Below are 26795 nucleotides of genomic sequence, written 5' to 3'. Positions count from 1 at the left end.
CTTATTGAAGGTGACAAAATTTCAGTAATTGAAGTAGCAAATGAAGTTAAAAATTTTTAATTTCAGTGTCAAGAGCAGTCAGAAAATGATTTTTTTCCGTTAACTATCTGTAATAGTACAAGCCAACTAGAAGAACAAGGTGCAATAAATCATGCAGATATCATGAATCACGTTAAAAAGTTCTATAGTAACTGCATAGATTATATAGAAGAGTGGACAGTACATTACAATGATGTTGAACATTTTCATTGGGTTACATTAAAACAAGAACTTAATTGGAATGATGTGCAAGTCATTCAATCATATTACTCAAAATTTCTCATACAGTAATATTTCAAAAATTGATCTTTTTAATGAGGTATCATTATTTAAAAATATATTGAAAAGGAAAAGGTTAAATCTTGGGCATTAGCAAAAATCACAATAGAGAACAAATGATTAGAACAAATATTTCATCATTTTGAAACAAGCCATCTTCCATACAATAATGCACTCAAAATTGTGGAATACGCGCTATCCTTACCAGGAACTAATGCTGCGAATGAACATGGTTTTTCTATGGTAAATAAAGTTTGGACATCAGAAAAACCACAATTAAGTGTTGAGACTTTGAAAGCCATGTTATGTGTGAAATATAATTAAACAAATTCTTTTGAAAAATTTCATGACCTTTTAAACAACGACAGCAATCTACTAAAAAATTCACTCAAATGAGAAATATGCCAAAGAATAAAATACTATACATAATTTTAATGTGTTATATTTGTAAATTGTACTTACATTGAAATTAAGAAATATATATAATACTATTTTTGCGTTCTATGAAAATTTTTGTTGCTCCACAACACACACACACACACACACACACACACACACACCGTCAGTGGTGTCCTGCTTTTCAACTGTTAAAAATCTGGTCACCTCACTCTAGTTACTTTTATCACTCCACCACAAAGCTAAAATCTACCAGAAAACCAGATGCCATCAAACTAATTCCAACTCCTGGTAATTATTAGTAAGTATGGCTAGTATCTCAGTGTAAAAATGAGTAAAAAGACACCAATATACAAAAAAAGGAAATCTCTCTCTCTCTTTCTCTCACTGGCACGCTTTACTGATTTTGAACTTGGCCTAAGATTCTAGCAGCTACTTTTTTTTTTTCCTTCACATTTTATGAGGAGCTCCCAAGACTCCGGTGGAGGAAGGTCTTTTTGTGAGGTGGAGATAAATCCCAGTCACATTCTGCTGACTAAAAATCATCCCCACAGTCTCTGCCCATAAGAGCACTATTTTTATGATCATCCTTACTATACGCCTGGAGGCTATCTGTCTTTAAAAGCATATTCTCTAACTTCTGCCCTTTCTCAGAGGCAACAAACTCTTGTCAAGATCCATCTCAAAGAAGGAAAGTCTATGTACATCTCTATGTGGACTATAAACCATGTGACCTAATTTATCAGGTTAAGATTTTCATATTACTAAGCAGGACTCTGTCATCAATAAATGGTTAATGTACTTTACTAGACACTTCCTAAAAGAGGAGACTCAGGAGAACCAGAAACACTTTGCCACCTGGGTGAAGAAAACGAAAAGTACCTAAAATGACACACAGTGATTAAGTACATTAAAGGGTTCAAAGATTGCCATTCAACTTCCTGTCACACAGTGTTCCTCTTCGAGCTGCTCTAACAGTGAAACCCAGACAACTAACATATTTGTGAGATGTAGCCTAAGGGGCTGAGATGCAGCTAAGGATTTGGCTTAGATACTGAAAATCCTCAACCTATTCTCCAAAGCCTCCAGGGAGGAGCCAGCCCTGCAGGCGCTCAGCCCAACTGTGCCCCAGAAGGGTGTCCCATAAGAAAAATGCTCTCCAACTTCAGCTATGCAGCTGGGAGTCCTACTGAAGCATAGACAAACCAGAATCATAGCAAACCAAGCAAAAGTGTAAGTCTGCAAAGGAGGACTCTGCTTCAGAATCCCTGTGGAGTTCAGGAATACTTCTCTGAAGCCAGCAGCCCCGCCTCATCCCAATGAGGATGCAGTCAAGGTGCTATCAGAGTTCAGAGCATTTAATGAATCCTCTCTAGGTGGGGGACATCCAGTGGATGAAGTCTACAGAAAGTGCTCCACCAGAGGGATTCAGGCAGAAACACTGTTCAGACCACAGGCCTCCATCTAGTCCGCACTTTACCTGAAAGCCCCGATCCCATCTACCAGCATCGTGACAAATACCACTGGGAACATGATGGAGTAATTAAGGCTGAGGTCAGATAGAGTCTTTACTTCAACGTGCCAAGAACGAAAGACAAGAGTTGACTGTGAGTCAAACCAAACAAAACCAAAGCTAAGCCACTGTCATCAAGTTGATTCCAAATCAGAGCGGCCCTCTAGGGCAGAAATCCAAAGGGCATCCCACAGGAGTTTCCAGGTTGTAGTCTTTCGAGAGGGCGCTCTGGTGTCATGGTGCTTATGTGTGGGGCTGCTAACTGCCAGGCATTCGAGACCACCAGACCCTCCGCAGGAGAAATAAGGGGTTTTCTACTTCTGGAGGGTTACAGTCTTAGAAAGTCACAGGGTCAGGTCTGCTCTGTCCTCGATGGCAGGGAGTTAAATCTTTCCAGCAAGCAGACTGCCACATCTTTCTCCAACAGAGCCACTGGTGTGTTTGAACCACTGACCTTGATAACCACACAAAGAGCTCCCTGCCGTCCAGTCCATACTAAATTATAGTGACCCTACAGAACGGAGTAGAGCTGCCCCTGAGGGTTTCTGAAACTGAAACTCTTTAAGGGAGTAGAAAGCTTTGAACTGCAGTTAAGAGTCCATGCTTAAAAGGTTTAAAATCCAAAGTCTCTAGTGTCAGATCATGTTTAAAGTTAAGGCTCATCAAGAGATCCCCTCGCCCACTTACCGGCATCATTATAAGTACCATTGGTAGCATGATGGAGCAATTAAGGCTGAGGTCAGATGCCAAAACAACCAATCAACCAAGCTTGAAAGCGAGGCAGAGTGGAGTACTGCTGCCTCCTGGATCACGCAAGGAAGGAGTCCTCTTCATTTCATTCTGCCTCACCTCCATCTATAAGGGTAGTCCTTGACAACCAAACTCACATTCCAATATATTCGAAGTTCTCCCCACTTCCCTGCACCCTTTCGACCCATTCTTCTCACCTTCATGTCATTCCTAACCTACTTGGTTTTGGGTTCTCTGCCACCTTTTCTGTCCAAATTCCCAAATCTCCTCTACTCTTGTCCCCAGGCCAATCCCCCCCCCCCCCCATGCTGACCATCTGGGATTCTAACATGTGTGTTTGTGTGTGTACAGAGAGACAAGAAGTCGAGTGTGTGTGTGTGTGTGTGTGTGTGTGTGTGTGTTGCGGCAGAGAGACAAGAAGCTGAGACGTTAGGTTGAAATGGAAAAACTCAACAACTGAATGTGGCTCTCTGCTATCGCTAATGTACTATTTGCACAACACATGACTATGTCCTAGTGATATGTTCCCTGATTCATGGGAGTCAAAGAAGGTTTATTATCCATGAGAGTTTAGTCCATGAAAACAAGCTGATTAAGTATTGAATATATAGAAAACACATAGGACTATCATCTAATTCAGAACTTCTCAACATTTATTTTTAAAGCAATAATCCAACAAGGTACTTCACAAGAAGAAAAATGATTTCATGAACAAACAATAAAGCATACTGGCCTCTGAAAGAGTATAAAATTTTTTAATTAAAAAAAAAACTTGCTTAACTATTATTCATTTTTGTCCAAACTTCTTAAACTGACACTTTTTCCCATGCCCCATGATACAGAACCAGTATTTCAAAAAGTGTAATTTAACCATGCCTATAAACCAAATACAGTATCAAAGTTAATCTTGTAGCTTAGTTTTTAAATGTTGCTCTCTTTTGAAAACATACAAACAAAAAAGATGAATTTACAGAGAACAAAATTTAAAAGGTGAAACTGATTCAGTTTAAATATCACGTGCATATGTACCTGTCTAGGTTCTTTAAAAATTAAGGCTGTAATCACTACTTAGGCTGGGGGGCAGAGGCGGGGAAGGGAGTAGAAGGGAAGGGCAGTTAGAAGGGGAGAAGATAAAAAACAAATTTTTCTTAAGAGTCCAGTTTGTGTGGAAAACAGTATTTTTACAAGGATCAATGTCTAAGATTATTTTTTATCTTTCCTTCATTAATCTTCATGTTTCATCTTTTTTTTCAAGTAAGAGGAAAAAAATGGGATTTTATGACTACACGGGCATGTTATAGTCTTTTCTGGAATTAGGTTAGACAACAATATAAAATTCAAAACAAAAACAAAACCCTGTCACGTTTCCCTATACGGTAAACTACAAATCATTTACTCTGTAGGCTTTGAAAGAGCGTATCGTAAATTTAGCACACACACCTTACCTGAAAGCTCCGTAAAGTGGTCTGTACCAACAGACAAAGGAACACGGAGTGAAAAGCAAGAACCACAGGATACTCAGTCCAAAATCAACCCCTCGCGCAGCATCAACACAAAACCAAGCCAAGCAGCCAAAGATATTTAAAAAGAGGGTTACAGCATGGACTGTGGAAATCAAGAAAACAAACAAAATAGAAAAGTTTACATCCAGTTCATGAGTGCATCTGATAAAAACTGTACATTTTAAAATCTATTTACTAGTAACAAATGTGGTCTAGATTCCATGGTCCCATTCAGAATGTTGCAGAGCACCGCCAGGTCTCACAAGTGTGCTTTGACAACAGCACCCTCGGGAAGACAGGTTCCGCGACAGCACTCTGGCAGGCGTGCTTCCGGCTGTCTCTTTCTGGACAAGGACTCAGCCGAGCCGGAGGAGCGGGACCCGGGGGCTGCTTCCCTGAGGAGGCAGCACATGATGGGGCCCCAGCCCCAACAAGAGGAGGGCTGTCTGCCAAGAAAAAGATCGGACTCTGAACTATGTTTTCACAGAAGGGGGCTGCAAAATCCTCCCCAACAGGGCAACCGAGAAGAGTAACTGCAGACGTGCCTAGGAAATATCCTGACAACACTTTTGTTTCCATCAGTATAATTAGTTAAGACATTTAGCCTTAAAAATGCTAAAGCACTAGCAGTTTCCAGTGGCTATACAGTTATTCTATGGCATTTTAAAATTTTTTGGCTGAGAATTCAGCTGCTGTGCTAGCTAGCCCCCTCCCTGCCTTTGGGGCCACACAAGCCGATCTCACAATGTCTTCATAGTTAAATGTTAACGACTACTCTCCCTGGCAAAAGTAAAATCTCTGAGGAACATGTAGCTATGTGACAATCCTCAAGAATGGTATTTATTCGTTATAATTTATAGCATTTTCAAAATTGTTACGGTTTTTAAATGAATTTTCAGGCTGAATTTATTGTATGAAATAAAGTCTTATCAACGTTAAATGAATGTTCAATGTAAATTAGTCATATAATAAGAATATATCAACTACTGGTTGACTTAAAAAGAACAAAGAGAAAACCTATCAAATCTAAACTGAAAAATCTCAACATACATTAAAACCAAATAGTTAAATTTCATTGATTTATAAAGGAGCCTGAATCAAATAAAATTAATTATCAGTAAAACAGGACAAAACCGCCAAGTCTAGGAGGTCTCTACATTTACTCTCCTGCATTAAGAGAGTCTAGAGCAGCAGAAAGAGCTCCCGAGGACGAGGAAGAGGGCGGACAACAGTGTCTGACACCACGGGGACAATCACCAGCTCAAGGGACACCAACCTCTGCTTGTCAGCGTTAGAAATGCGGAGCTCTAGCAGCTTTAAAAGCCCGTTGCAGGCTATCACCCAAGAGACTCCTACTAATTACTGTAGTCCCACTGGGAATTGTAACGTTCAAGAAAAATAATTTATTAATAAGTTTACTAAACATTATTTGCTTAAAAAATAAAGGTAGTTTTGTAAGGAATTTCAAAAGAGAACTTAAGATAGCACATTTTCACAAATTACTCTCTAACACTGAAAGCCATTCAGCTACCTGAAAACTGTTTTTTAATGTTTTAGAACAGTCTAATTCAAATATCAATCTGTAGAGAAATCATTTGTAAAGGCCCATCTGCCAGGCCACTTAAGACAGGAGAAATATATGAGTATGTGTGTGTTTTAAAGTTCACAAAAATCCTTTCAAGCATAGATGAAAATATCAACTTAATTCTGTGTCATCTATTAAAGTTAATCAATGTTCTAGTAGCATTCATAAGCCATAATCAAAAGGTTATTTGCCTCACGATATACCATAAAATGATAAGCCTATTATTGAGTCATCTGTTTGTTTATGCAGATTAAAAAATATAAAGAAAAGCAACCTAATATGTAATGCATAACTGTAATTATATGTTGTTAATTTCAATCTACTCAAGTGAGGGTTGAATTGATGCTTGACTAAAGAAGTCTTGAGGGCGCTTTGTTTACATTATTTGCAAGTTAAACAACTCTCCAATTTGCTTATTGGAGCTCTCAAATCTGCAAACAATCAATCTATTGCAACTATTACTATAATATTTTTAACAAATTCTGCATTATAATATAGACATCTAACGTAAATAGCTTTATAACAATGTATCTTCATCCCTCACAAAATGTTCTTTTAACTTACCTGACTTGTTTTCTTTTTCATTTCAGTTATTTCTGATTGTGCCAGTTCATTTATAAGATCGATTATTTTTATATCAGGTAGAGGGTTTTTGCAAGTATATTTTCATCACATTTAGGCTTACTTCTTCATTTTGAGACACTGTACGTGGTATACCAAGGAAGCTGAGAGTCAAAGGATCCAGCTCCAAACTTACTCTGTCTAATCTTGAACAAGTTATACAAATTCTCTAATCTTTACTTTCCATTAGGATCAGGACCCCTGGTGATGTAGTGGTTACTAGGTTGGGCTAACCATAAGGTCACCAGTTTGAAACAAGCCACTCCCCGGGAGAAGGACAAGGATTTCCAACCTCCCATAGAATTCCGGTCTTGAAAATAAGGACAGTTCTACCCTGTCCTATAGGGTCGCTATGAGTTGGAATTGATTAGAAGGCAGCAAGTTTGGGGGTTTTATTTGTTTGGGGAGGGGGAGTTTTACTTTCCATTTGCTATGAATTCATTTAATAAAGTACCTGTTCTTCATACAGTGGTTAGGATGCAAATGACAATGTATATTAAATGATTAGCACTATGCCTTGCACAAAGTAATTTCTTGATAATGATTAGATTTCCTTGTAATTATTATAGAGGGACAGCATTAGTCGAGTCCCAAACAACAATAGGCGGCCTGAAACTTTTCTGAAGGTTTACAATAGACTTAAAGCCTTCCTAAAAAGCTTCTGAACCAGTCTACACTCCAAGCTGGTACATCATTTTCTGTTTCAGTTATACTTATGATTTGATTTTAAGCCCTTTTTGCAAGATCTGTCAACTAACTAAGCATACATTAGGAATGCATCAAAGAGATTTATCTCTAACAAAAAACAGAATCAATTTTGAAAGAATCAGCAGTGGAAAAGTAGTGAACCACTTATCATTTCCATTAACCTAATTCATCATTCAAACTATTTACTAATAAACTCACTATATAATTTCCTTCCAATCTCCAATGCTCCCACACAACACCCAAGAAAATCCCTCTACTAAGTAAAAGAATTTATAGCTAAGATGTTAAGATATTTCTACCCACTAAAAGACTCTCTCTCTCCAAATTGTGTTCAATTACATTAAATATATTTCTGCATTACGTAGCATGCAAACAGAACTGTAACTTTAAATATCGAGAAAAAATATTATTGACACTCAGTAAAACATAAAAAAATAAAATCTGAAAAAGGAACTGAAAGTAGGGTTTTAAATGCTTTATCCTTAAGAGATGGATCACTTCTCACATTCCAGGGCGGCTTCACCTATGTAAGACATGCTCATAAAATATTCTGAGGAAATTGATCTCATCTATTTAGGAAAACAAGTAAAAGTTCCCTAATCATAATGTAAAAACACAGAAATTTCCCCAACAAGAATGTAACTACAAGCTATCCATCCATTTACCTGACTGTTGGGCAGGTAAGAAACCATGACAGCCACCTGCCCTACTGACATGATGTTATTACATGGGACTGCGATGACTGTTTGGAATAAAAATTCAAGGGAAACTGGAGACTGTGTACACAGACAAACTTTTAACAGCTCGAGTTTTCTAATTTTATATACCATGAGTTCTAATTACGCTTTCAAATCTATTCAACAAAGCTCCCTATTAGCAATCACACACTTCAATTGTAAAAGTATTTCCATCATTTGAAAACGAAAACTAAATTGTGCTAAAAGCTATTTTTAGACTTAGTTTATAGTATTACAATTTAGGCTCTTTTGAAAAGTCACAATGCCTACATTTAGCAAAATTTTAAATGTTCTTGCTTAGCACAAAAATAGTATCTATGATCATTTTCAAAGTAAATATTGCCTAAGTAACATTTTCCACAGAAAAAGATCATTATAAACTATGATTACTAAGACAGAAAAGTCACCCTTTCCTCAAAAGAATGACTGTTCTTCATAGATACATTTTCCTTGGATACATATACTTGCTATCACACACAGTCTTAAAGGCCTAAGCATTGTGCTTCACTTGGAGATTATGATTCCTTCCATATAAACAGAAAAAGAAGACTGAGTTACTATACTAACATTAATACAGGAGTTCAAAATAGGGTGGATCTTGGCAACAAAAGGAAGCATAAATAAACATATTTTATACTCACACATCCACAAGTAGTACATAATCTTTACTGTCTTTTGGAATTCTACAGGAATGTCTACAGAAAAATCCTGATAGAAACAAGGTCCAACAGGAAAATTGCCAGGAAGAGGTGGCCAATTATTTTTTCTGCCTGTAGATTAAAAAAAAAGTTATGTACATTAGGACAAATATGTGCTAATCCTGTTATTAGTTTCATAGCAAAGAGCTCTATCTACTACTCTTTAATAAACATTACAAAATATAATCGTATCTCCCTCTATCCTTACAATTCTGAAAGTTGTTTCATATTTTTTCAAAATTTTCCATCACATCACTTTAGAACACCTTAGATGGTAAAACACTTTCCCAGTGTCATGTAATAGTTAGTATGAATCATCTATGCACAGACGGGGTTGAAGCCCAAGGACAGAGCCCATCACTCTACCCTGAAAGCACGGGTCTTGTGTCGCTCTGACTCCCATGGGAACACGGCCCTGGCTTGAAACCCCTCAGCGTTTTAAATTCTGAAATGTAACTCTGTTCTTTTCGTAACTCATGTCAACAAGGCTGACTAGCTTCTGAATCTTTCCAGTTTTCGACTGCCAGATTCTATGAAGAAACACAAGAATCAAACCAAAGAATCCAACTTGGAAATCTCAAAATCTAGAAAAACAATAATATCCACAAGACACAAGAGAGAAAAACCACAAAACTGTGAGAAAACAGGAGCCTGCCATGAGCAGGAAGCTGAGGAACTACAGCATTGTCAAAAACCTGTGGGATGGGGGAGCCCACTGTGAGGAGAAATCTCTACCTAGATGAAGAAATGTGATTTAAATGGGGCATGGGACATGGTTGGGGAAATGAAAAATAAATTTAAAGCCATAAGATAAAAAAATGGTAACAGAGAGCAAACCCTGCATCTAAAGGTCATTCCCTGAATGTAGATGTTTCCCTACACCTTTTCAAAACTCAATTTTACAAACATCTTTCTTAGCGCATGGGAAAACCCCATGACTTCTGATTCTCCCCGTTACCACTACTGCGCCTCCCGTCTTACTCAGAGTTCATAGTTTGTTCTCCCCGAGAAAGCAGACCCGGTGAAGAACAGCAGGAACAAGCAAACCTCCCTTCACAAGCTGTCTGCAGGATGAGAGGGGTGTGCACAGTTTCACTAGCATCCCGAGAGGCCTCCTGACTACCGCTACCAAAGCACTCTCATAGAAGTCGTCAATGCTAAGGCGACAGGACACATTTTAGGTACAGGTCTCTGAAAACCATTAGTGTGAATTAAACCTTTGCTTCTCCGGTTAGCTGCTGTCTCTGGTGTTGTGAAAAAACGACTCGGGATAAAAGGGACACCATGAGATTTCCACATTCTAAGGAAGAGACAGGTCAGTGCATCACTTTATTGTCTTGGCATTCCACCACTATCCCAGACATACACAATGTCCTGCCTCGCCCTCTTTTCCCTTCTCATCCAGCAAACACTACCTTCCCCTAAAATAGTCTCTTGAATTAACCTTTCGGAGCCACTGCCTGAATATTTTCACAGCAAATCATCGATCCGGCACGTTTTTATTTCTTGGGCATCATTTAATAAACAACCTGCCTTGGGGAATTTGATTTGGCATGCTGTGGGGTCAGAAAGCAGGTAACCTGGCATTGATCTGAACAACCCAGAGGTACGAGTCAAATGTGGGTGCACGCCCATGCACTCAGAAGGCTACTACTATAGGCCCAAAGAGGACCCACGTGCAAAACCAGAGCTTCTTGGCTTTAGAATAAACTAGAATTGCCACGTGCACATTCCCCGTCCATGTGCTGAGGATACCATTGTTCTAATCCATCAGAACGCTATGCAAATCAGCCAAAAGCAGAGGGCTACAAAGTATCAAATAAACAATCTGCAGTATCTGATCCCTGCTAGAACAGGAAAACAGGGCAGGGTTTTATCCACAAACCCAGCGACCCAGATCTAGGGCAGCATCATCCAAAGTGTTTGAAAGTCCATCTTATTTCAAGGTTCTTTGCATACTACCATGTTGACTGAGGTTCTGCATTTCTCGTTCCCGACGATCTAATTCTGCTGCTTTTCTTTCTAGTTCTTCCTGGCGCTTAAGGAGTTCTGCTTGTGCCAAGGCATGTTCCTAAATAAGAAGCATCAATAAAGCATTTAGACAGCATCTCCTATAGCTCTCTGCTGTGCCAGTTTAAATGATTATCTAAAATACAAGAATTATTGAAAATTCACATTTCCAAAAATGTAATGGGGATATTAGGTCTACTTTGGTTCAAGGAAACCATTCACTCAATGGGAACGAATGTTGGGTCCAAAAGGACACGGAAAACTTTTCTCAATAAGAGAAACCTGATGTAAACTAATTGGGAAAACAAAATTATTTGGGGAATTTGGAAAACAAAGTAATCTGCCATAAGCTAATTGGAAAAACAAAGGTGTTATCTCTGTGCCTAAATGAACATGAAGAATAGAAGAGCAGGGAAACAGCTGAATTGGTTCTTGTGGTAGTTAACATAATCTGCCGCCAACTTGAGACTATTCAGAAGGGGTGGATCAGGTCAATCAGGTCACAGCTTGAGGACCTCATTTGGAAGCACTACTGAGATAAATAGATCTCTGGAGGCGGGAAACACACACAGTCTCCCTGTGACACATTTTGGTTGATAAGTCACATGGAGACACACTGATGGAGCCAGAGTCCTGGAGCTGGAGGAGCCATGAGGAAGCCCACGCCAGCACTGAGATCCTTCCACCGCCACTGGATCCACAAGACTCTGCTGTGCTCTGCCTGCATTCGACATTATTGCACGGCCGTGTGAGTCTAAAGAGGAATTTATGGACTAGTAATGGACATATGAGCTAATATTGGACTTATGGACTTGATCTGGACTGAGCTGGGATGTTTCTTAATACACAATTGCTCTTTTATAAGAAGCTTTTTTCTTATACACACGAGTGCCCATGAATTTGTTTCTCTAGTCTGTCAGGACTAAAACAGTTCGCCAATGGGGTGCAATGGAACATAAGGTATCCAATGAAAGAGTATCATGTGATAGCTGATAACGGTAAGATCATGAGATCAAAAGTGAACATGCCTAAGAAATCCTGGCCTATACCTCCATTTTTCCTATGGAAACCAGGAATTGTATTCCTCTCCTTTATTCCTGGACTTGTAGCCACTTTATCATATTTCCTACCATTGTTGAGCCATCCTAGTGCTCTCCTGGCACCTTCTGGTCTATCACTGTTCTTGTGCTGATATGGGGCGTTAAAAAAGGAAGCCAACAGCTACCAAAATAACTGTCTGTATACAAAATGTAACAAGGTAACGCCTCACTATGACTGCTAACAACAGAAGAAAGAAAATGCTATAAGCTAACAACGAGAATCATAGAGCTGACAAGCTGAGTAAGCCAAACTCAAGAGCATGTTGAAATTTAACCATGAAGGAATAAACAGTTTAAAGAATTCTCTTGCTCAAAAAGCAAATGTTTAAAAAACTAAAACAACAACAACAAAAAAAACAAGATAAAGACTTTCATCCCCAAGGGAACAGATTTTGGCAGGTAAAGGGGGGAAGATAAAGCAGTAGACTAGACAATTGTTGAGTGTTAACTTGGGTGAAGTAGAAGATGGTCCACAAAGAGAGGAGAAATCACAAAGCAGGGTAAGAGCAAACTATTTGGAATTTGACTCGTAGTTTAAACTTGAATGCAAAGCTGATGATCTGAAAAGAACACCCCCCCCCACACACACACACACACTAATTTACAAGAACAAAATGTTTTTAAGCAAATGTTATTAATAATGTAGTTTCCAAAATGAATTTATATAGCTAATATGTACTAACCTTTGCGATCTGAGTACATGCTGGAGGCTCCTCTGTTGGTTTCATTATTGCTGGTTGAGTATTAGGTACATTGGGCATCTTCACATTGCCTGGTGGAGGCTAGAAAGATTAAGAAAAAGATCATTTATATAACATGATGAGGGAGAACTGCTCACAATGATGTACATATAACCCCTCCCTGGGGGATGGACAATAGAAAAGTGGGTGAAGAGAGACATCGGGTAGTGTATGACTTGAAAAATTAATAATTTATAAATTATCAAGGGCTTGTGAGGGAGGGGAGAAAAATGAAGAGCTGATACCAAGGGCTCAAATAGAAAGAAAATGTTTTGAGAATGATGATGGCAACAAATGTACAAATGTGCTTGACACAATGGATGGATATGTGGATTGTGATAAGAGTTGTATGAGCCTGATAGAATGATTTTTTTAAATAAATAAAATGATGGTCCAATTTTATTTCCTTTAAAAGGTATAACACTAATAAGCAAATCCTGAGAAATCGTCTCTCTTCTTTCCCAGCTCTCTCATAATGAAGCATCAGAATAGAGCTAATACTTAAACTCTCCATTTTCATTTTCTCAAACTCATTCATTTCTCCTTTACCCTAAATCATACATCCTCGAGGTGCCTCTTAGGCACCTCAAGGAAAACGTACTCTAAGTACTTCTTTGTAGTGAAACACAGGCCCAGACTGGAGAATTGTACCAAGGTTAAGTGCCAATTTTTCCCTCCCATGGAAACTGTGTGCCAGTGCCCTGGGAAACTGTAATCCAGTGAGATCTTGGCAGAACCATATGGAACAAGTAAAATGGATTTCCTAATTCATACCGTATGCAAAAACAAATTCCAGACATTTATGACCTAAAAATGAAAAAAGTAAAACTTAAACACTTCTAGAGAGGGGACAAAAGGTAAGTATTGGCATGAGCTCAGTGTAGGTAAGAATTTTTAATGTCAACTTAGCAGCCATTGTTCATGTGGATCCCACATGCCTAGAACAGAGCCTGCACTCAGTAGTTACCGTTAACATTTAAAAGTGCCAAAATCTCAGAAACCCAAAGGCGCAGTTCTACTCTGCCCTTAACGGGTGGCTATGAATCTATTCAATCACAGCTGGTCTGGTTTGGGGTGGGTTTAAATACACAAGGAAATAATTCGCAATGACGAAGGATCCACACACATAAACTGAAGAACACGGCCTGAAGATATTATAACTAAAAAACATAAAATACAAAATAGCTATGTTTAGTAAATAAAAAGTAGTAAACATATAATGAAGTAACAAGAGACAGTCAGAGCTGAGAGGCTCTTTGAAATGTTAGAAATGGAACTTTGAGAAGCCACACATGTAATGGGCAAGTTAAACAGAGAGGGCACGAAGTGAAAGAGTTAATTAGGGAACTGGAAGTATCTACAGAAACTGCAAGGAATGCAGCACAAAAAGACAAGCAGGTTGAGGTTCCGAGACACCTGCTAGAATGAGTTCTCAGAGTCACCGCTGAGTCTGTGAGGAAGACAAGCGAGGGGGCGGGAGTGTGTGTTCACAGTGAAAGTGAAGACACCGCTCCAGAGTCAAAACCCAAACACACTTGGAAAAAAAGAAATGCCAAAGCACATCATAGTGAAAGAACCAACATTGAGAACAAAAGATCTTAAAAAATGCAAGGGGAAAAAGACCCACTACTCATGTCAATTAGACTGAAAACAATCTGTCAGTAATAACGATGCAAGCCCAAGAGGAGCGTGCCCAAATGCTAGGTGAGAGTAACTGTCCGTGTGGAATTCTGCCGCCCCGGGGAAAGAAGCACGACAAACAAGCAGAGAAGTCAAACAAGCACGGCTTTAGGAAGCCCAGAGGAAGGGAGGAGGAGCAAGGAGTTTTCTACCTACAGCAGTTGCAGTGAATCAGCTTTATTTTTAACCCCAACCCAAATCAACTGCTATCGAGTCAATTCCAGCTCCCAGTAACCCAGTAAGACAGAGTACATTGCCCCTTTGTGCTTCCAAGACTTTCAAATCGTCCCAGGGATAGGCAGCCTCATCTCTCTCCCTCAGAGAAGGCTGTTGGATTCAAACCACTGACTTTGGAGTCAGCAGCTCGATGTGTAGCCCATTACACCATCAGGGCTCCTAGCTTCATTTACACTCCTGTGAACTGGAAAGAGAGGAAAAGAGCACTCTAGGGCATCCAGATACGTTAGTCACATAAGCCTTCTCCAGACAACCCTGGAACCACGTCTGCTGTGCTCGGGCAGAACCTGGGTAAATTCTGAAATACTGAGTAGAAGGGGCAGATGGGACAGGTCAGTCTGAAAGAAGGGGAACTAACTTTGGGTGCAGAAACAAAAACAAAGCCTGTCACCTTCTGCAACTCATGAAATTTTGTAGATGAGGACAATATTCAAAAGAACTCTGAGAAACTTTGTAAAGCCTTCCAAACTCACTGCCATCAAGTCAATGGTAGTACAGTGGGCTGCTAAGCACAAGGCCAGAAGTTCAAAACCACCAGCTGCTCCACAGGAGAAAGATAAGGTTTTCTACTCACATAAAGAGTTAACAGTTTCAATTGGACATCCCCCCACAGAAAGGTTACAAGGAAGGGACAATTCAACCAGGGTGCAGTATAGTACTGACGAAACACACATCATTCCTCTAGTTCAGCAGTTCTCAATCTGTGGGTCGCAACCCCTTTGGGGGTTGAACGACCCTTTCACAGGGGTCACTCAAGACCATTGAAAAACACCTATTTCCGATGGTTTTAGGAACCAAGACACGGATTCTCTATCCGTCTCCAGGCGGGTCTGCCCACATGCAGATACGCCCACATACGAGTACCGGGCGTGAAGACTGTTACCCAGGCTACACCATGCTTCAAGATAAAATTTGTCAATAGAAATAAATATTTCATAATATAGAATTGCATATTGTATTTGTGATTAATCACTATGCTTTAATTATGTTCATTTGTAACAATGAAAATACACCCTGCATATCAGATATTTACATTATGATTCATCACAGTAGCAAAATTACAGTTATAAAGTAGCAATGAAAATAAGTTTTATGGCAGACTTCCGGGAAGATAGCGACCAGTGACACATACCAGAGGGACTCCGCAGAATACAGCCCAGGAGAGTTGCTCAGAGGGAAATTCAACGCCACTGGATCGCAGTAGGAGCATCATAAAGATAAGTAGGCTCAGATCCACGGGGTTTTGAGGGGCTAAGGGCTTTTGGCTTACCTCAGTGGAAGCCGGCTGGGGCTCGACCCTAGCCTAGCCGCTGTGTCTGCCCAAGCCGGGACCATTTGGAGCCTGTAGCAGGGCTTGGCCTCTGGGCAGCCACAGTTTTCCCCTGCCTGCCTCAGGGCAGGGACAGGGCCCTTGAGGCTCCACCAGCAGGGATTGGTGTTCAGCTGCATTGTTGCTTCTGTTTTCGTCTCTGCTCTATATTCCCACCCAGCCTTGGAGGGCTGCGCAGGGGCTTTTTCGGGGCACAGCCACAGCTTGCCGCGCCGCGTGGGCTGAGCAGAGACTGAACCCAAACCCCCACAGCTCCATAGGCAGGGATCAAGCTTCAGCTACACTGCGGCGTCGGTTAACATCTCTGCTCTCTGTCCCCCCACTTTTCTGGGGGCTGCTCAGCAGCTTTCTTGCGACTCTTCTTGGGGCTCAGCTACGGACTGCCACTGGGGCTTGGGGCAGGGAGTGGGCCCTTGCAGGTCCACAGCCAGGGAGTGGGACTCAGCTGCATAGTTGCTTTTCCTTCCCTCGCTTCCCTGTACCCCAGCACAGTCCAGTCTCAGTTTAATTTTTCTCCCCCTCTTGTTCCTGAACTGCTCTCTCACACTCCATTGCAGACTTACGGGACACTCCCATTGCCCTAAGGCATTTGCGCCTGGGCCACATCCAGCTAGGTGAGCTCCACCCTGCATAGATAGCCCAAGGCTAGGGAAAGGCCTGCTTGCTCTCCAGGGGATACTCCTCTGACTCCTCACCAGGGAGTTCCTGCCTGTGTACCTGGGGACATAAGGCAGCTCAGCCAACACTTATCAATATTCAAACCAATAGCAGAAACTTCAGCCCAGCCCCTGCAACACTGGGGAAGGCAGCCGACCTGCCATCTGGGGCACTCCCCTGATACGGAAGCCACAGGAAGATAAAGTGGTAGGTTAATAACCTAGCAAAATCAGCTGTAGGCAGTTCGAAGAAGCATTTCTGTAAGTCTTCCAGAGAGAGAAAAGAAAATGGCACCTGGTCCCTCAAAAACAATTCAACACAAACAGCCATCAGCCCCAACGACCTCAACGAAAAAACAGGAGAAACAAAAGACAGAAGATGTGCTGAACATAGCAACATGCATAGAATAAGCAGACATTGAGAAGCCATACAAAGAAACTCTCAGAATGCTGCTTGGAGTCATGCAGGATATGAAGGAAACAATACAGAAAAAGGATGAAACGATAGAGGAGATAAAAGCCATACACCAAAGGGAAATACAGGAGCTTAGGGAGGAAATAACAAAAAACAATAGCAAAATCATGTTCCTTGAGAATCGACTGGAGGAATCAGAGAACCGCATCAATGTCTTGGAGGACAACCAAGCAGACTTTAATAAACGTGAACAAAAATCTAATAAGAGCATCAGAGAAGCCGAAGAAAACCTAAGAGCTATGTCTGATGCTATGAAGAGGAACAACATTAGAATTATTGGCCTACCGGAGGAAGACACAGCAAGGAAGGCATCTGCAACAGTAGCGAGAGAATTCTTGGAGGAAAACTTCCCCAGCCTAAAGAATGAAAACCAAGCAACCATCCAGGAGGCTGAAAGAACACCAGCACAACTGGACCCCAAGAAGAAATCACCAAGGCACATAATAGTTAAACTATCCAACTTTGAGGAAAAGGAGAAAATCATGAGAGCAGCTAGGGCAAAAAAAGCAATCACATATAAAGGTCGCCACATAAGGATATGTTCAGACCCATCAACAGAAACTATGAAAAAAAGGAGAGAGTGGAGTAACATATTCCAAAAGTTGAAGGAAAACAACGCAAATCCAAGAATACTCTACCCAGCCAAATAAACGATCAAGATCGATGGAGAAGTAAAAGTCTTCCCAGACAAGGAAAAACTCAAAAAATACGTTACAACAAACCCAGCCTTACAAAAGATCCTCGCTGACTCAGTATGGGCAGAAGAACAACACTCACCAAGCACAAATAAGAGACCAACACATAGAACAACTTCACCCAGACCACAACAAAGAGAAAACAGGCCCCAAGATAGCAATGGCTTAAGGATGGAAAGAAGTCAAGAATGAAACACACACGAAACACATACTAATGATAAAAGAAAGTAGGAAAACTCCCAACACAAAAGGTATAAAATGGAATCACAGAGTCCGCACATGGAGATAATAACCCTGAATATCAATGGCCTGAACTCAGGCATTAAAAGACTGAGACTAGCAGAATGGCTTAGAAAACACAACCCATCGATTTGCTGCCTACAGGAGACCCATCTCAAGGCTACAGACAAAAATTGGCTGAGAATCAAAGGCTGGAGAAGGACCTACCAAGCAAACAGCAATAAAAAAAAAGAAGGGGTTGCAATCCTTATCTCGGATAAAATTGACCTCAAAGTGCAAACCATAAAAAGAGATAAGGAGGGACACTATATAATGCTCAAGGGAATGATAGACAATGAACCACTAAGCATTGTAAACATATATTCCCCGAATGAGAGACCAGCTCAATACGTGAACCAAACACTCCAAAAGATTAAGAAAGAAATCACAGACTCGACAATTATAGTGGGTGACTTCAACACACCACTCACTAAGATAGATCACAGGGAAAGAAACTCAACAAGGAGACTAGAGCACTAATCTCCACAATTAGACAATTTGACCTAATAGCTATTTACAGAGCTTTTCATCCAAATAAAAAAAAATTCACATTCTTTTCAAGTCCCCATGGCACATATTCGAAGATAGACCACATGCTGGGGCATAAGACAAATCTAAATAAATTTAAGCACATTGAAATAATACAACCTCTCTCTCTGACCACTGTGCCGTAAGACTGGAAATCAACAAAAAGAAGACAAAGAAAATAAGAGCAAATAATTGAAGGATGAATAAATCTCTACTGCAAAAGGAGTGCACACTAGTGCAGATCAGAGACGAAATCAGGAAATTTCTAAAAACCAACGAAAATGAGCACACGACGTACCAAAACTTATGGGACACAGCAAAGGCAGTCATCAGAGGAAGGTTCATAGCAATACAAGCGCACCTAAAAAAGAGAGACTCATGATGGATACGCTGATACAAAATTTACAAAAACTAGAGCAGAGTCAGCAGGACAACCCTACTGATAGCAAAAGAAAAGAAATTATAAAAATCAGGGCTGAGATTCAGGAGAGGGAAAATAAAAAAACTATGGAAAAAATTAATATCGCTAAAAGTTGGTTCTTTGAAAGGATAAATAGGATCGATAGACCATTGGCAAACCTAACCAAAGAAAGGAGGGAACAAATCTCAATAGCAAGAATAAGGGATGAAAGAGGGGTCATTACAACAGACCCTAATGAAATCAAAAGGAGAGTTACACAGTACTATGAAGGATTGTACTCCAATGAATTCAACAATTTGGAAGACATGGACAAATTCCTGGAAAAACAATCCCTCCCTAGACTATCCTCGGCGGGCATCAAGAATCTCAACAGACCCATAGCAATAGAAGAAATAGAAAAGGTTATCAAGGGATTACCAACAAAAAAATCCCCTGGACCAGATGGCTACACTGGAGAATTCTACCAAGCATTCAGGGAAGAACTAATACCAATCCTACACAAACTTTTCCAGAACATAGAAAAAGATGGCAAACTCCCAAACTCCTTCTATGAAGCTAGTATAACTCTGATACCCAAACCAGGCAAGGATCCCACAAGAATCGAGAACTACAGACCAATATCCCTAATGAACACTGATGCAAAAATCCTTAACAAAATATTAGCCAACAGAATACAAAAGTATATAAAACAAATAATTCACCATGACCAAGTGGGAGTCATACCAGGGATGCAGGGATGGTTCAACATACGAAAGACCATTAGTATTATTCGTCACATTGACATGAAAAAGTATAAGAATCACATGATTATATCAATAGACGCAGAAAAAGAATTCGACAACATCCAACACCAATTCCTGTTTAAGACACTAGCGAAGATAGGAATGGAAGGAAAGTTCCTCAAGACAATACACGCTATATATGAAAAACCAACAGCCAAAGTGGTAGTCAGTGGAGAAAAGACTAACACAATCCCACTGAAAAAGGGAACCAGACAAGGATGTCCCTTGTCTCCACTCCTATTTAATATCGTGCTGGAGGTTTTAGCTAACAGCATAAGGCAAAGAAGTGACATCAAAGGTATTCGACTGGGGAAGAAAGAGGTGAAACTATTGTTATTTGCAGATGATATGATTCTATACATGGAAAATCCCAAAAGTTCCACAAGGGGAGTACTGGAAGCAATAGAGGAGTTTGGCAGAGTGACAGAATACAAGATCAACATACATAAGTCCATCGGACTGTTATGCACATCAGATAAGACCACAGAAAAAGAGATCAAAAAGGTGGTATCCTTCACAATAAGCAAACACAAATTGAAATATCTAGGGATACACCTGACTGAAAAAACTAAAGAACTATATAGGGAAAACTATAGAACACTATTACAAGAAGCCAAGAGCGCCCTCAACAAATGGAAGAATATTCCATGCTCTTGGATTGGGAGACTTAATATAGTTAAGGTGTCAGTTCTGCCAAAAGCACTATATAAATTTAATGCCATCCCGATACAATTACCATCATCTTTCTTCAAAGAAATGGAAAAACTGATTACCAACTTCATATGGAGAGGGAAGAAACCCAGAATTAGCAGAGACTCCTCAAGAAGAAGGACACCGTGGGAGGGCTTGCTTTACCTGACTTTTGCACATACTATACAGCCACAGTTCTCAAAACTGCATGGTATTGGTACAATGACAGATACACAGACCAATGGAAAAGAACTGAAAACCCAGAAATAAAAGCATCAGCATACAGCCAGCTGATCTTTGATAAGGGCCCCAAATATATCAAATGGGAAGCCGATGCCCTCTTTAACAAGTGGTGCTGGAAAAAAATGGATATCCACATGCAGAAAAATGAAGCAAGACCCTTATCTCACTCCATGCACAAGAATAAACTCAAGGTGGATCACAGACCTTGAAGTTAAACCCCAAACTATTAGGGCCATCAATGAGGGAATTGGGACCATCTTGAGAACTTTGGCTCAGGGAACACACAGGCTATCAGAAATAGGGAAGGACACAAACACAGAGGAGGCACAAATTGACAAATGGGATATCCTGAAGATAAAACACTTGTGTACATCGAAAGAATTCACCAAGAGAGTAATAAGAGAGTCCACAGACTGGGAAAATATCTTTAGCAATGACACATCAGACAAAGGCCTTATTACTAAAATCTACAATACTCTACTAGCTTCCAAAAAAGTAAAAAACCAATAGCCCACTTGAAAGGTGGGCAAAGGACTTGAACAGAAATTTTACAGGGACAGAAATCCGAATGGCCAACAAACATATGAGAAAATGTTTCTGATCTTTAGCCCTAAGAGAAATGCAAATTAAAACAACAACACCCTCAAAGGCAGCCCAATTCAAAAAATCAGAAAGCAACAAGTGTTGAAGGGGCTGTGGGGAGACAGGAACTGTCATTCACTGCTAGTGGGACTGTAAGTATGTACAGCCACTATGGAAATCAATCTGGCGATACCTAAAACAGATGGAAATAGAGTTACCATATGACCCAGCAATCCCCCTACTGGGCATATACCCAGAAGAGGCAAGAAACAAACCAAAACCAGACATCTGTGCTCCAATGTTCATTGCGGCACAGTTCACAATTGCAAGGAGTTGGAAGCAACCCAAATTTCCATCAACTGATGATTGGATTAAAAAACTGTGGTATATACATACAATGGAGTACTACGCATCACTAAAAAGCAGTGATGAACATATGAGGCACATAGCGGCATGGGAAGAACTGGAGGAAATCATGCTAAGCGAGGTAAGTCAGGCATAAAAGGACAAGTACAACATGAGCCCGCTGAGGTAAGTATTAAAAAAAAATTTTTTTTAATGCAAAAGTGGCATAGGGGAAAAAGCTACTGTATACAAACATTTCTGGGGTGAAGACTGTGTAGTATGGCAGAGAACAGATCAAAACCAGGGATGCACATGGTAGACAATGGTGGAGGAGGGGGGGAAAGGAAAACAAAAGGATGAATATAAGGAAGAAAAGGGGAGTGGGGACATGGGGCACTAATCCACCCAAGGGGAGGGTATTGTTTATATCTCCACAGGGAAAGTGGGACCAGACTTCAACCCAGTGCTGCAAGGTGTGAATGCAATATCCCGGCATGGAGTAGGGAACCAGTGGAGAGGTCTGGGAGGCTGGCCCCAGCACCAAAAATTAAGTGGATTCCTGCCCCTCCCCCGAAAAGAATTTGTTTCAAGGGATGACATTGATTCTGCAGCTCCGGGAGATGGACATATCTGATCAGAGCACACGGGAGCAGATGAAGGGGCAGGAGGAGAGAGTGGAACACAGCCTGGCCCACCGGGCCGTGAGGATGATGTTCCTGAGTAGAGCAGCCAGTCCACAGAGAGAACAACATGGCTGGCCCTGCTATGAGACATGATGCCCCTCAGTGACTAAGGGCGATACAGGGGACAGCACCGGAGACACAGTGTGGGAATTGCATCTGACCTGATCCCACCACACTGAGGCAAAGCACTGGGGGAGTGCAGTGGAACAGCAAGGGAATGGAGTGGCAAGGTCCTCAGGGAATGCTGAAAGTGGACTTTGGGGCTAGGGCGTGGTGCCCCAACAGACTGGACTGGAAAACGTTCCTAAGGGCCAGCAAACGATCCTTGAATGAACTACAAGCTTTTCTTTTGTGAAGTGTTTTGTTCTTTGTCAGTGGTTTGTTTTTGTTGTTTTGTTGTCTGGTTGTATACTGTTGCTTTGTTTTCGTCTGTCTTGTTTTCGTGCATGTTAGTGTCTCCACAGGTCTGTCTGAATAGGACAGGCTGGATGAACCAGCTGGAGGAAAAACAATGGGACAGACAGTTCCGGGGGGGACAGACAGCTCCGGGTGGGGGAGGGGGAGGAGGGTAAGGAAGTGGTGTTAATAAACACAGGGACAAGGGAACAACATGGGACCCAAAATGGTAGTGAGGGGGGAGTAGCAGGCCTGATGGGGAATGATCAAGGGTAAGGTTGTGTAGAGAAGAGGTATAGCTGTAGCCTAGGTGGGGACGGAGCATGGTAGTGGGGCAGGAGGAAAGTCAAGGGAGATGGAGGAAGGAGCTGGGAGTCAAGGGGCATTTATGGAGGTCTAGACAAAGACATGTACATGCAAACATATATATGAGGATGGGGAAATAGATCTAAGTGTCTACATTTACAGGTTTAATATTAAGGTAGCTGAAGGACCTTGGGCCTCTACTCAAGCACTCCCTCAATGCATGAATACTTTTGTTTATTAAATTGGCACTCTACGATGCTCACTTTCCCGACACAACTGCTGGAGCCAAAGGGGGTGAACAAGTAAATGTGGTGAAGAAAGCTGAGGGTGCCCGGCTATCAAAAGAGATAGTGACTGGGGTCTTAAAGGCTTGAAGATAAACAAGCGGCCATCTAGCTCAGAAGCAACAAAGTCCACATGGAAGAACACACCAGCCTGTGTGATCAAGTGGTCCCAAAGGGATCAGTTCTCAGGCATCAAAGAACAAAAAAATCATCATATCATTGGCTGCACATCTCCATGATAGGATCGCTGAAGACAAATGGGTGCATAAGCAAATGTGGCGAAGAAAGTGGATGGTGCCCGGCTATCAAAAGAGATAGTGTCTGGGGTCCTAAAGGCTTGAAGGTGAACAAGCAGCCATCTAGCTCAGAAGCAAAAAAGGTCACATGGAAGAAGCACACCAGCCAGTGCGATCACGAGGTGCCCAAGGGACCAGGTATAAGGCATCATGCAAAAAAAAGAAAAAGAATAAATGTATGGGTATATATATATATATATACACACACACCATATTGAATGAAGGGGGAAGTGCAGAGTGAAGACCCAAGGCCCAAGTGTCGGCCACTGGAGATCCCCTTATAGAGGGGTTTAGGAGAGGAGATGGGTCAGTCAGGGTGCGAGGTAGTACCAATGAAGAACACAGCTTTCCCCCAGATCCTGGATGCTTCCTCCCCCCAACTACCATGATCCGAATTCTACCTTGCAGGGCTGGATAGGGCAGAGGTTGTACACTGGTACATATGAGGGCTAGAGGCACAGGGAATCCAGGGTGGATGATACCTTCAGGACCAAAGGTGTGAGGGGCGATGCTGAGACAGTATAGGGTGAGTGGGTTGGAAAGGGGGAACTGATTACAGGGATCCACATGTGACCTCCTCCCTGGGAGAGGGATGGCAGAGAAGGGGGGGAAGGGAGACTCCGGATAGGGCAAGATATGACAAAATAACTATGTATAAATTACCAAGGGCACATGAGGGAGGGGGGAGTGGGGAGGGAGGGGAAAAAAAAAAAGAGGACCTGATGCAAAGAGCTTAAGTGGAGAGCAAATGCTATGAGAATGATTGGGGCAGGGAATGTATGGATGTACTTTATACAATTGATATATGTATATGTATGGATTGTGATAAGAGGTGTATGAGTCCCTAATAAAAAGTAAAAAAAGAAAAGGAAAAAAAAAGAAAATGATTAGGGCAAAGAATGTACAGATGTGCTTTATACAATTTATGTATGTATATGTATGGACTGTGATAAGAGTTGTATGAGCCCCTAATAAAACGTTTAAAAAAAATAAAAAGGAGAAGAAAAAAAAAAGAAAATAAGTTTTATGGTTGGGGGTCACCATAACATAAGGAACTATATTAAAGGGTTGCAACATTGGTGAGGTTGAGAACCACTGCTCTAGTTCCTGAATGCTTCCTCCCCTCCACTACATGACCCAGTTCTGTCTTACAAATCTGGCTAAACTGGTACAGATAAGAGCTTTCAACACATGGAATTCAAGACAGATAAAGCCTCAGAACAGAAGCGATATCATGAGGGTAAGGGGATAGAGGGGTGGGAGGGGAGGGGGAGAAGGGGAATCCATCACAAGGTTGGATATATAGCCATACACACAAACCAGGGGCATGAATAACAGAAAGGTGGTGAAGGGAGACAACAGTGTAAGACATGAAATAACAAGAATAATATATAATTGATCAAGGATTCACAGGGATGGAAGGGTGGGGGAAGGAAGGGGAAAAAAAGACACTGATACCAAGGGCTCAAGTAGAAAGAAACTGTTTTGGAAATATTGATGGCAGCATATGTACAAGTGTGCTTCATACTACTGAATGATGGACTGTTATAAGATGTGTAAGAACCCCCAATAAGATAATTAATTTTTTAAAAAGTGTTAACAGTCTTGGAAACCCACAGGGGCAATTCTACTGTCCGATGGGGTTGCTATGAGTCTGAGAAAGTTAGGAGTTATAATTCTTTAACATAATTGCTTTACTCTTCCTGTTCAAGGTGGCTTTGGAGAACTGAGTCCAACATATAAAAAGTATAGGAAGATAGATTTTGGTTTTACATGACCATTATAACAAGTCAGAAGAAGTAGCGACAGTCTCTCTGAACTGGAGATGCCGTTGGTGTTCCACCATTAAAAATACAGCCGCGTGTTGAGTCCCAGTCTTTCTCACACCTCAACAAATACTTGCTTTCCTCCCAAGTTCCAATTATCAAGAAAATTCCCTTCTATGTTTTCTTGGTCTTTCTCTGTGAACCCAAAGAGGTACTAAATACAATACCCTTACTGTATTTAACTAATTAGCATATGTATCTAATGTGTGTTCATGTATCTCTGGCATCAGAACACTGACTGAAGATGCACACACTGGGTCCATCAAGACCCAGTGCCTCATGTGCGTTTTCAACAAGCTCTTATTTTTAACAAATTCCAGAGTAAGTCTTAAGATACCTTGAAATTGAGACCTTCCCTCTAAGCCTTAAGGCAATGATGTTTTCAGTTTTCATAAACCATTGCTGTTTTCTTTCAACTACTGGAAAAACTACTCAAAGAAACCTAACATGTTTGGAGCACTGACTGTCGCTATCAAGCCTGCTTCGGCAGACAGGGGCTGTCACCTATGCTCTCAGCCTCCACACATCCACCCCCTGGATATGAAGGGGAAATACTGTACATCTTACTCTCAGATTCAGGACAAAGAGAAACTATTTCATCAGAACACAAACCCATTTTAAAGCACAGTCTTTAAAGATCAGAATAATCGCTTGAGGGTGGTGAGAGCACAGGCAAGGCATCCAAGGAAAGAAATGCACAGAAAGGGGCAGGAGCCTGGTCGTGCACTTTCATCCATAGGCTTGGGATGCACGGAGGCATACCTTAGGCACCCTGCTTACCCTCACAGAGCTTACATTCTAGCCAGGGAAGATAAACAGTACGCACAAATGTTTAAAAAATACTAAGTGTCTTAGAAAGTAATGTTATGAAACAGCAGCTATAAAAACTGAGGACGAGGAAGGGGTCAGAGGTGGTCAGAAAGTCAAAATCCAAGTAAAGACTTTATAGGGAGGTGAGGAAGTCAGCCTCATGGGTATCTGGGGAAAGCCATAAGAGTCGGTGCAAATGCGCCTGGCCTTTAGAGGAAGAGCAAGGAGGCTCTTGATTTCACTGTGACAAAATCTAAAGGCTAATGAAGGAACTCCCAAGACTACTGGCCTGAGAGAGCTTTTCACCTTGAAACTGAAGCCACTCCCAGAGGCCACCTCATGCAAATAGACCGACAGGCTGCCATTGGAAGACTCCAACTCAGAGTGACCCTCTGCAGAGTTTCGGAGGCAGTAATTCTCCACAGGAGTCCCAGCCCTGCTGGTAGGGGGCCAGTGCTTACTCAGCAGATGGACAAAACAAAACAAAGAATGTGCTCCTTACAACAAGCAACGACGTTTGACCAAAGCCATAGATGAGAAGACTGGGAAGTGGGCAGGAAATTAGACAAATGG

General features: G+C 41.2%; 1 protein-coding gene across 2 annotated transcripts in view; it reads right to left on the bottom strand.

Moving 5' to 3' along the window:
• SCAMP1 (secretory carrier membrane protein 1) overlaps nt 1-26795 on the bottom strand; it is an 83734-nt gene that overhangs the window by 21280 nt on the left and 35659 nt on the right. For both annotated transcript variants that reach the window (XM_075541205.1, XM_075541204.1), the window contains 4 exons: nt 12622-12720; nt 10791-10899; nt 8772-8900; nt 4423-4582 (listed from right to left, as the gene is read on the bottom strand). In XM_075541205.1, coding sequence (XP_075397320.1) covers nt 4423-4582; nt 8772-8900; nt 10791-10899; nt 12622-12720 — 497 coding nt within the window. The remainder of the gene's footprint in view (nt 1-4422; nt 4583-8771; nt 8901-10790; nt 10900-12621; nt 12721-26795) is intronic.

Source organism: Tenrec ecaudatus, chromosome 2 (genome assembly GCF_050624435.1).
Source record: "Tenrec ecaudatus isolate mTenEca1 chromosome 2, mTenEca1.hap1, whole genome shotgun sequence".
Taxonomy (NCBI): Eukaryota; Metazoa; Chordata; class Mammalia; order Afrosoricida; family Tenrecidae; genus Tenrec; species Tenrec ecaudatus.
Note: the sequence above shows the minus strand (reverse complement) of the source record. Positions and strands in the feature narration are given on the sequence as shown.